Source organism: Cololabis saira, chromosome 23 (genome assembly GCF_033807715.1).
Source record: "Cololabis saira isolate AMF1-May2022 chromosome 23, fColSai1.1, whole genome shotgun sequence".
Lineage (NCBI taxonomy): Eukaryota > Metazoa > Chordata > Actinopteri > Beloniformes > Belonidae > Cololabis > Cololabis saira.
In genome coordinates, this window is record NC_084609.1 from 24141466 (window position 1) to 24153983 (window position 12518).

A 12518-nucleotide genomic window follows, 5' to 3' on the forward strand; every position below is an offset into this window, starting at 1 on the left:
CTGTTGTTAGTAAGCACTCCACCACCTGCATCCTCCGACTCCATGAACACACACACACAAACAGTCTTCATTTACTCCCCCTCTCACAACACGTCAAAGTCCTCCTGTACCAATTGCGTGTCATTTCCCCAGACTCTCCCTCGTCCGTGTCTTACCCGTTCCATTTTTCGAGGGTGACTGCTGTTTTCTGGGAGGCTGTGGTGGAGAGTCCTCAAGTCTGAAAGGGAGAGAAAATAGGGAAAATTTGTCATGCGTCACTATCACAGCTTGAATATCCCAAGAGGAACAGTTCAGGAAGTGCCGGGATGGATAAATAAAACTGTATCAACAACAGATAGAAGGATGGATCTGCTTGCGTAAAATCAACAATCTTGCAGGAAATGCTTGACAAAATAATTTTTCGTCAAGAGCAAAGAGTGAAAGGGGAGAGCCCACATCAAAGATGTGCATGCATGCTCCTCTAATTTCACATTAGCTTCACACCATGTTCTTATTCAGCTGTGACAAGCAACTTAAGCACATCATGAACAGGAGCAAATACTAGAATGTGAATGAAGCCAGTAGTGGTAAAGACATGCAAGCTTCGCCAAGCTTGTTGTCCTGTTATCGATGAGAGAGGAATGGTTTTCAGTAATCAACTAGTTGTCAAAAAAAGAGCTTAAAAGCCTTTTTTTATTCATTTGTCAGATTTTTGTTTTTGATATTTTGGTATTCTCTCACATTTCCAGATAAATACTGCAGACAGAATATTAACTTGTTCACATATTGACTCCCTGGGGCCGTGCTGCTGAGCTGGTAATCACTTGGAGATCACCAGAGGAATTTCTCTTGGCAATCGCAGCAGTCATCATCTGATCACGGACCCAGACATGCAGAGCCGCACACACACCCGGGCTGACTCCAGTACAGCTTCCTCGTCACAGCATGCACTTTGCGACTCAAACTGGCGCGTGACTTTTTTTTTTCCACCGCCCTGCCCTCTTTCCACCACCATCGAAACACACAAACACACCTCCTTGTGGGATTCCCCGCCCACCAAGCTGCTGATGATGCTATTTATAGCTGAAACCTAGCCAGTACTGGCACACACACACTCGCACACACACACAAATCTGACCCCTCATGAACTCGGCTGGTCTGAAATGTCAAAGTGCTGTGTCACCATTAACCATCTTTCCCTCATGATCACGTCTTTTGTCACACATATCTCTTCCTCATTTTCTGTCATGGTGTCACGAGCTGCTGACTCTGCGTTCTTAGTTACCTGGTTTTGAGCACCTCATTCATCTTCTGCTCCAGGTCTGCCCTTTTGCTCCGCTCTCTCTCCAGCTCCTGTCGCAGCGAGTCCACATTAGTCTCTTCCCGCAGCTTCCTCAGCTCCTCCTCTGGAGAGAAGAAGAAAAAAACATAATAGAAATCCTGTGGATCAGTAACTCATCTGTGGATTTGGTCATAAAGCCTCCTGCGTGCAGAGTCGGGGTCATGAAGACGGCAGCATCAAACTTCATTCATGTGAAATTCCATCCTGCATTTGCACACAGTAACTGTTCATTCCAAACTTCAGCTCGGTCAAAACAGTTAATGATATACATTTACTGCATATGGAGAGATGTTTTAAAAGGGGAACTAATAACGTGTTAGAAGAAGTTCACAGATGGTACAGCTTAGAAAATAACCAAGAACCAGTTTGGTTTTCCTTCTGGGAAAAATATAAAAGTTTGAAGATTGTAGAAAAAAAAGGGGAGAAAAACAAATCTTTAAGTTTGAATTTTCCAGATGTATTTTTTCCCCTTCCTTTTCTCATTTTATATCATTTCAGTTATTTATAAAGTTCAAAAAAGGTATTAGAAAGTGAAACACACACACACACATACACAAAAAGTTGAAAGAATCATGGGGGAAAGGTTGATTACTTGATTAAAAAAGACAAATATAAAAAACAAAATTGAAAGGAAAAAAAATATGAAAAATACAGAAGTGAAAAAAGCACAGAAAAAATGTTTAAAAATGTAAACAAAGTTAAAGTTCAATATAAAAATCTTTCATTTCTCATGTTTACTTATTCAAATATTTATAAAAGAACAAATCTATCCCTTATTTTGCTCCTGAGAAATTTTTTATATTTCTAAATTCAGGTGAAAACGATCAACATTAGTATATAACACACTGGGAAGTGAATGGTGATGTTAAAATATCACTCTTGAGTAAAATGAGAACAATTAGCTTTTTCCATCTGCTGTTGTGGCATCACATCCAACGTGATGAAAAACGTTTTTTTTATTCAATTCTTTAATGTTCCACTTTAAGATTGGAAGACTAGATCCTGTACTGACTCTGAACCTTCAAAACATGGATGTCACAAAGTTTATAGGACCTGATATAACCACTTCTCTGCTTCTGCGGTTGAAGCCGCTACAAAGTTCCCCACCGGCTCGGAACCAGCACCGGAACGTGTTTGGTAGAAACGTGGAAATCCAGTACTTCCTCCTCGTCAATCAGAGTTCACCGTCAACTGGTTTCAGGTGTCTGAACTTTCTCTGAGTTGAACCGTGTCAGTGTTTCCTCAGGGCCCATTATCCTGGTCTAAGAGGACGCATGAATATTGGAGGAGAGAGGCCGATAGAAAGGTGCACGTGTGCAGAGCTGCCACAGAGCTGCCGTCAGCTCCATCACATTAGCAGAGCTATCCAGAAACCACTGACGCAAGTTATATTTCATCATACAGAAAGTTATGTTGGTGATTACAAATCAGTAAAATTGCCTGGACAAATTAGGAGCTCATTCCCATTGAGATTATTTTAATACAAAAAGCACACAAGCACTTGGGGTTTTATATTATAAGATCTTTGCTGCAATTGTCTTCTTACAACCCAATCTCATGTCTTATTCTTGTCCTCCATCTTTTTTACATTAATGTCAACAAAATATTCACCATCTGAGAATCAACTTCACATTCCTGGGGGAGGTCATCTGATGTTTTCCTCCAACATTTCTTAAATATCCTAAAAATTCCTCTCTTTCTCAATTCAAGTATGTTGTAATTTCAACTCTTCACCCTTGTATTACCATAAGTAACTGGGCCAAACAGGAAGTTCATAAGAAAGCATACAACAGAATGATCTACAACAAATTCTGTTTTTGCTTTTCCTTTTTTTTTTTATTCAATAAATAAGAGATGGGGTAATACGTCACGCATTACTGATCATATGAGATTGTATTTACGCAACTACAAATTGTAATACGTATATTTAGTGTCCTGTCATGTACATCAAAATTCCTGAGAGTGAAAGAGGGTGTAGTTTGGTCCACAGCTGTAAACAGTAAATACATTTTACAGCACACACATCCTTGTGTTAGCAGAAAGGGAGAGGGAGACTGACTGAGAGCCGGAGGGCTGAAATCATGACAAACCTCATACAACATAAATGAACCGAGACTGAATAGTCTCAACTAAAACAATCTGGATGATTCATTTCTAAGGAAAAGCTTTACATTTTCCTGAAGCATTCTTATTAACTGTCCTGATCCGTAAAACCGTAGAAGTAGAAGAGGGGGAACTTTCTTTTTCACATAACTGAGCAAGAGGCTGGCCGAAGGTTGAATTTGGCTAAGCAGCTTAATGTTCGCGAGCTGCCTGATGTCAGAAGGTCCACAGCCAAATATAAACCTATTAGATTAATTGCTAGAACCAGTGGCAATGCATTGTGGTTGTTGTAGGCAGAACAAGTTGCTTTAAGCCAAGCTAAATCCAAAGCTATACGACCGCATCATTTGACTCACCAATCAGTGTGTGTGTGTGTGTGTGTGTGTGTGTGTGTGTGTGTGTGTGTGTGTGTGTGTGTGTGTGTGTGTGTGTATAAAACATTTATTATTTTATATATAATTGCATTATATACTACAGGACTGTCTCAGAAAATTAGAATATTGTGATAAAGTCCTTTATTTTCTGTAATGCAAAAATGTAATACATTCTGGATTCATTACAAATCAACTGAAATATTGCAAGCCTTTTATTATTTTAATATTGCCGATCATGGCTTACAGTTTAAGAAAACTCAAATATCCTATCTCAAAAAATTTTAATCTTAAACTGTAAGCCATGATCAGCAATATTAAAATAATAAAAGTCTTGCAATATTTCAGTTGATTTGTAATGAATCCAGAATGTATGACATTTTTGTTTTTTTTAATTGCATTACAGAAAATAAAGAACTTTATCACAATATTCTAATTTTCTGAGACAGTCCTGTATATGCCAATGTAAGGGGGGGGTAAAATTGATAAGCTTTGCTTCCTTCAGCTCCTTCTCAAACTTGTACTTAATCGCAATGTGCCATCTTTTTTCTTTAATATTATTATATATACACACACACCATTTGTTTTTATGCTTGTGCATGTTTGAGACAAATAAAAATCAAATAAAAAAAACCTGTAGTAACTGCATATTCGAGTGAGGTTAAAACTGCAGCGCCTGGGTCTAAACCACCTGAAAGAAGCTTCAATGTTTGGAAGCTGCAAATATTTTATTAAAAATGAAAATATATTCTTCAAAGCTCGAAGCATGAACAATTCACTTTAACTGTATGAAACTTAGGGCCCGATTGTGGCCTGGCGCCTGAACCATGCACGACATCATGTCGTAACGTCTCCGGGGGACTCAGAAATAAAACGTCTTACACAACCGCTGCTCGCACAAACGAAGCCACTGCATTGTTACAGGCTTCCACTCATTAGCCGGCGTCTCCATTTTCATACCTTTTGGCCTTTCAACAGTTCCCCTTCCTCGGCTCTCTCCCCCGTGATAAACGCCACTCCCTTCTTTATCATGTGCTGTTATTTCTGATTACAAAATGATCTTGCTCCACAACCAAATGATCTTTCCTAACGCTACAAAGACAGACGCATCAGCCCATGAATCCATAACATATGAGAAATGGGCCAGCTAGCGTGTGATACAACACAGCATGACAGAATGTGTGTCAGACAGAAAGATGGAGTACAATCATTTCTCTGTACCGCAGAGGCCCTCTACATCAGATACCATATTAATGAATCTGTCAATATGTCTGTTCTGCTTCTAAAGCCTGATAGCTTCCTTCTATATTAGCCTCATCCTGGTTTATAACATCACAGGGTCTCTTTGGCCTTTATGAAGACGAGTAACTAGACCACTTATCTGCAACAAAGAATAGGGATTAGCTAAATGCCATGTCAAGAGATGCCACTTTTAATCATGCTGATCCCGTCTACTGTGCCGGCTTTCCATGAAATCCTAATTCATACATTTAAAAAAAAAAAAAAGCATCAGTTTAATATGAGTTAGCACATGATGTTATCTTTAAATAATGGTTTTGAAAGCAGAACTAAGCGGAGACGCAGCGGGCAGATGTCAGTGAGGCCGAGGGTACCAAAGGGGAGCTGCTTCTTTTGCATTAGAAGGGTTAAAAACAGAAGATGAAGGTGAGAAAGCCTGAAATGTACATTTTTGAGCCACAGTTTGACACGGCTACGGACTGAAGGCAGGTTAATCAAAATTTGACCATGGAGGAAAAGAAACTTTGATAACGGTCAAGGAGCAATATTAATTCATAATAATTCCTCAAATTAAAAATGACAGCATGCAAGACATAAAACAAATTGCAAGCCCTTGAGAGAGATTCTGAGATTCTACTTTAGACAGACATAAGTTTAGGTTAACAGCTTGCTGAGATAACTCAAACTACGATCAGCTGATGGTGACATCTGGAGATGCATCTCAGTGGGAATGATGACAGAAGACAGAATCGAAAACCTCATCTTATACAAAAGTTTATGCCGTAGAACACAATGTTTTGTAATCAGACCCTTCAGGCAGATCTGTAACTTGAAGCCCAGGAACTTACTGAGGCTGATGTTACTCTTGCTTCTGATTCTATCAAACGCTCCGTTGTAGAGCAGCTCAAAACTGTCAAAGGTGCAGTCGTCCATCCTGCACACGCCCAGGCGTCGACCGGTCCCCGAGCTGCTCCCGAAGGACCGGGACGGCAGGGTGGCCGCCCTGCGCTTGTCTACGAACTGAGCCACGGTTTCAGGTTGTTGTAGTCCACCCTAGCTCATTTTAGCCCATCTGCTACACGAACCCCCTCAAACTTCCCTCGAGCGCCTCAAAGGACAGGTACATGCTCCATGGTCATGTCACCTCCAGAGACCAGGCAAGGAAAGTTTTTCTGGTGCAAATTGAGTATTGTGTTGAATATTGTGACGGCCTCCGCAGAGTGAGGGTCAGTGGCCGGAGCTGGGGAGAGTGTGCTGGTGGAAAGAGAGGGGAGGTGGGGCTTTGCTGGGTAGCTGGCACGCTACGAGGACCTGTAATCGGAGATTTCTAAACACGCTGGGCTTGGTAGAGTTAGGAGTTCCACGTAATCATGTTTCCAAACAGCTTCATTTAAAAGGGTGTGCTGTAGGGATGGGCGGTATGGACTAAAAAATGTATCACGATAATTTCCGGCATTTATCCTGATAACGATTAAAAAATACCAATTCAACTCCACCTTTTCAACTATAAATCTATCTCGCTCTCAGATCCGCCATGTTTGTTACACAAATCGTCATCCATGGGAATTTATCCTTTCTTTCTCTTTCTTTCTTTCTTTCTTTCTTTCTTTCTTTCTTTCTTTCTTTCTTTCTTTCTTTCTTTCTTTCTTTCTTTCTTTCTTTCTTTCTTTCTTTCTTTCTTTCTTTCTTTCTTTCTTTCTTTCTTTCTTTCTTTCTTTCTTTCTTTCTTTCTTTCTTTCTTTCTTTCAGGCTCATTTCCTTCCTTCCTTCCTACCTTCTTTCCTCCTGCTCTCTCCTTCCCTTCCTCTTTTCTCCCTTCCTTCTCCCCTTTTCTCCCTTCCTTCTCCCCTTTTCTTCCTTCCTTCCTCCTTTCCTTGTTTTCTTCCTTCCTTCCTCCTTTCCTTGTTTTCTTCCTTCCTTCCTCCTTTCCTTGTTTTCTTCCTTCCTTCCTCCTTTCCTTGTTTTCTTCCTTCCTTCCTCCTTTCCTTGTTTTCTTCCTTCCTTCCTCCTTTCCTTGTTTTCTTCCTTCCTTCTCCCCTTTTCTTCCTTCCTTCCTTCTCCCCTTTTCTTCCTTCCTTCCTTCTTTTTTCCCTTCCTTCCTTCCTTCTTTTTTCCCTTCCTTCCTTCCTTCTTTTTTCCCTTCCTTCCTTCCTTCTTTTTTCCCTTCCTTCCTTCCTTCTTTTTTCCCTTCCTTCCTTCCTTCTTTTTTCCCTTCCTTCCTTCCTTCTTTTTTCCCTTCCTTCCTTCCTTCTTTTTTCCCTTCCTTCCTTCCTTCTTTTTTCCCTTCCTTCCTTCCTTCTTTCCTCCTGCTCTTTCCTTCCTTCCTTCCTTCCTTCCTTCCTTCCTTCCTTCCTTCCTTCCTTCCTTCCTTCCTTCCTTCCTTCCTTCCTTCCTTCCTTCCTTCCTTCCTTCCTTCCTTCCTTCCTTCCTTCCTTCCTTCCTTCCTTCCTTCCTTCCTTCCTTCCTTCCTTCCTTCCTTCCTTCCTTCCTTCCTTCCTTCCTTCCTTCCTTCCTTCCTTCACGTTGTGGATTTAACGCAGAACCATAAATCATTTTTACACAAAAACTTTATCAAAGGGAATTTATCGTTTTTACCGCGAGATGACAAATTCTTATCGTGAGGAATTTTTTGGACGGTATATCGTGAACGGTAAAATATCGCCCATTCCTAGTGTGCTGGTACGGTTTAGTTTTATTTTTGTATCTCTAGTTTGTGTACTGCATGTGTGTGTGTGTGTGTGTGTGTGAGCATATGCTAATGTGCATTGTTACTTCAAACTATGCAAGAAACTGCTTTTTCATCTAAGTGGGCAAAGTGTTTAAGACCTGAAAGGAAAAGTACTGTGTGAGTTTTTCAATCCAGGCCAGAGACAATGGCTTCTTTCATCAAAGGAGGGTGGGGGCACGGGGAGGTTCAGAGAGAGAGAGGGAGAGAGAAAATCTGCTTTCATTGGCCTCTCATTGTTCACATTCACAACAATGTTTGCCAATACACTAACTGACTTGGACTGAGAGGAAGGCTGAGTTTGGTGGCCTCCAGCCGATCTGCAGATGTACGCACTTCAAGGCACTGACCAATGAAGGAAAAAGGCAGGGGAATGTGGGCGGACGGGGGTAGAAAGCACCACCAAGTGAAGAGCCGAGACGTCCAAAAGATGATCACCTCATCATCTCTGCACCTCCCTTCCCTCTCGACGGCCTCAGTTTCACCCTTACACTTCACCATGAGGGTGGACTTCAGTAACTGAATGCCAAATATCACAGCTCTCCTTTTCTCTGGTGTCACGGCGTCTTCACTAACCCCCTGTTGGCCTGGAGCCAGACTCCTCTACGGTCGGAGAGGGGAGCTGCAGGACGCCCGGCCCTGCTGATGTGGATTGGCTGTGTTGTTAAAGTTCATGTTGACGGCCCAGATACATGCCGGGGGAAACATAAGCATGTCATATTTGCTGAAGACAGGAGTGTCCTTGGAGCGATGGCAAGTTGAGAAAAACAAGTTTCCACGGTTCCTAAGAACTAAAAGGTTAAAATTAATTAAAAGGTCGTTTCAACAGTACTACATCAAAGTACGGGGAGAAGGACTAATGCAGAACCTGCAACAACCACGAACATGCCGAGGTTATGTCAGGTTCAGCTCCATTTAACACAGTCATCTTTCACAAACTCATTTATAGGAGCCTCTGCTGTGAATTGTCAAGACACCGTCTGCAGCATTGATTACTTTGTCACCTCCGACAGAAAACACCGTCCTCCTTAACAGGCACTGTGAAAAAAGATGCCTAATTATAATGCAGCATGTTCTGTTGCTGCTTATTAACAATTTATCATCTTCACCATGCAAATAATGAGTGATGAGGCAGAGTGAAACAAAGAACTTGCATAATAATCTCAAAATTTGATTGTTCAATTACTTCTATTATCTCATCTAATTTGGTTCTAAATAATAATTATTTATATTTATATTATAGAAGCTGGGAAGTAACTAAGTAGTAAGTAATTATTAATTATTACTTATTACTTTTGCAGCTTCTAAGAGGATGGCATCTTCGGTTTTGTATTTAAATACAGCTTGCCTACACTTACTGAGCAAACTAAACCAGTGGTTCCCAACCTTTTTTCCTTGGAGCCCCCCCTACTTGTGTCTAAGACCAGCCGGGCCCCCCGACCCGTACGTACTAGCACCAAAAGAGTAAAGTGATTCGTTACAAATCTTTAATTGAAGAAATGAACATTAATTATGTTTTTGTCATACATTTCTCTTTGGTTTACCCTCTATACATATATGACGTTGTCTTTCTCACCTTCATTCTGTGTCACCAATGTATAAAATACGCACAGAAAATAATTGCAAGGACATAAAATAATTTCTGAAAAATGTCTCTTTTAATATGAGAGCAACATTTTTTAACATTTTTCCTTTAACAACCTGTCGGAGTAGTAGTATGATTAAATGTTGAATAATGATATAATAATAAGTTATTACGTTTTTATCCTGCTAAATCACTTAGAAATATATTTTGGTAATTCTAAAATACTACGTGGGTTTATACAGACTTGGACTACAGTATTCCATTAGGTGTGTTATTATGATTTTTTATTTATTTAACATGCGCAAATATAATTTGTACAACTGCATATCCTCAAAGCAGACAAAGTTTCGCGCCCCCCCAGAGATCTCAGGTGCCCCCCCAGGGGGGGCCCGGACCCCAGGTTGGGAGACACTGAACTAAACTTTAACACTGATCTAATCATCTCAGGTTGCAGCATAAATAACTGAGGAAACATTAGTAAACATATAAATAGATGTAATCAAAATAAAGATCTTGTGACTACTATAAGAAAAGTTGGATGAGTGGTATAGGTGGAGTTAGTTGATCAATCAGAAGGTTTCCTAGCACCGTCATGTGACCAGGTGTCCCCAGGCAGGAAACTGAACCCCACATGTCAAATTTAGCGCAGCAGTGTAATAGAAAACACTTTTTTGGCGATTGCCCGTCTCCAGCGTCACTGATGTGACGTGGTCACATGGAAATCCACCTATTGTCCATATTGCCTCTGCCACTCTCAGCACTAAATCCAGATAAATGTGTTGGGTTTGGATGAGATGGATGTAAACAAAATAAAGCAAATAACTGCAGAATTTAGGGAGACCAGGAATATGATGATCATCGTCTCCAGCCTGGGAGAAAATCTGGCGGTGATAGAACTTCACCAGGACAACTGACTGGACAGGAAGTGCAACACTTGGGCAGCTTCCTGTACAGTTCAAGGAAGATTCAATCCTTAAGTGCTCGGAGTAAGTGCAGTAAGGGCAGCAGTATCAGCATCAGAGCCAGCGACTCAAAGAAACTGAAAAACAAAATTAAAACACTTGAAAAAAAGCTGATAATGCCAGCTCTGAGCTGGGGACTGCTCTGGAGCCCATCATAAGAAGATTGTTACGCTAGAAATAATGGACCACCACCACACACCCTTCATCTATAGTTTCTTCACTCAGAGGACTTTACTGTTTCTCGTGGTCAATAGTACCCAGCAACAACTTAATATCTGTTTGAGATAGCTAAGGTTTTTTTGTTTTTCATTCAGTTAAACATGAACCCTCCTTGACCTTTTTCCAGCCTTTCAGCTAAACCACTCAGTGGGTAGTAGGAAAGCTATCAATCACGTAGCTCAAACACCGCACAGTTGTGAGAAGCCGTAGAGGAAACGAAAGTTTTAAATCCGTGTGGGTTGAATGTGTACGTATATATCTCCACATTTGTACAATCCGTGATTTTTAACACCCATCTGTGGTTAAAGAAAAACCCCAAAACAAAACGGACACTTCCTTACGAGCGAAGGCGGTATATACTTACTGCTGGTGAGGTGTATTGAGGAGGAGAGGACACTAAAGGGAAGGCACTGCATTCCAGACCTAATTCATCTCTGATTCCATTAGCTTTCACTTGTGCCTCTGCAGGATTGTTCCCGTTTGTGTGTTCTTCCGCACCGCGTGAATGAAGTAGGGCAGCGGCTAGGACACCATCGATCACCCAGACACTGTAGAGCTCCCAGCCTGGCCCATTCCCCCGGACGACCTTCAGTACACCAACCCACACACACGCCAACACACCCTGGTCCCTTCCAACTTCATGGAACTAGTGCTGGTAAAACCAATAAACCCCAATTAGGGGGAAGCCTGTCTGCTGCACAGAGCCATAGGAGAACACAGACGTAGTGTTGGAGAAGCCCATTTAAGCTAGTGTCCATCTAGGCATCACTAGAAAAAAAATATTTGTTTTTGGGTTGTTTTTTTTTAAATAAACTAATGAGTTTCACTAATTATGCCTTTTGAAAGGCAAAAACCTAATGTATAAAAGTATAAAAACCACAAACGAAGAGAAAAATTATAGAAAAATCAAAGTCAGAGGAGTGAAACACAAAACCAGCAGTATCAAGAGAGAGCCGAGGGGAGAGCGAGGAAGTAATAAAAGCTTAGCACATTAAGCCTGCAAATATAATGACATGAGGTGATTTCCACAGGCACCACCCTGCAATATTTTACCACCAGTTGGAGCGCCTGTTCATTTCAGTTCGTCTGTTACCCAAGGGGCCGATTCTAACTGATTTAATCCCTTCCTTCATATCCAGTACTCAAACAATCGCAGGTGTGTCGGAGTAAATGCTCTACACATACATGTACACACAGACTAACAAACATTAGACATGATGCAAAGACAAAGTTTGGATCATCGTCTTGTGAAGGTAGAATAGTAAAGAAACGGACAGCCTGCAAGCGATGTTAATGCTACTGAATAATTAATGATAAAGATCACGATGAATAGAATTTGTGACAGTGAATAAGTCAATTTTAAAATGCTATTAAAATAATTTATTGAATTGAAATTTTATTTCGAACATGAAACAGTAGTGAATACAAAACAAAACAATAAATCAATAATAAAGTAATGTAAATAAGAAAACAATAAACAAAATAAATATATATAAATAAGTGAATAAATAAGAACATGCATCCATCATAATTAACATGCTCGAAAAGGAGTAGGAAGAAGTAAAAACGTATTAAATCCTACCCCTTAAACTCTATTTCATTATAATCAAAATTAATTTAATTTCTATACAAAAAACAAAATCATATATATATATATATATATATATATATATATATATATATATATATATATATATATATATATATATATACACACATATACATATTTATCGATGTATTCTGAACTCTTATTTGACTTTTTTCAACTCAGGTTCCATCAAAATCACTTTTTAACTACACTTTAACAATATAGAACCAGGACCAACGTGTAAACCCCATCAGAAAAGGTTTGAGGTTATATGTTGACTTTTTATTTAACAGAAGACTGTGTAAACCTAATTTATTTTACCATTTCTCTTATCAACTTAATTGATACATTTTTTACTAGATATTCCACAAACATATACCATAATGAAGGCGGTATATGTTGCTT

General features: G+C 40.0%; 1 protein-coding gene across 4 annotated transcripts in view; it reads right to left on the bottom strand.

The window, feature by feature from the left end:
* The window catches only part of gramd4a (GRAM domain containing 4a), a 60705-nt gene that overhangs the window by 22906 nt on the left and 25281 nt on the right, over positions 1-12518 (bottom strand). For all 4 annotated transcript variants that reach the window (XM_061714455.1, XM_061714453.1, XM_061714454.1 and 1 more), the window contains 2 exons: positions 1265-1385; positions 156-217 (listed from right to left, as the gene is read on the bottom strand). In XM_061714455.1, coding sequence (XP_061570439.1) covers positions 156-217; positions 1265-1385 — 183 coding nt within the window. The remainder of the gene's footprint in view (positions 1-155; positions 218-1264; positions 1386-12518) is intronic.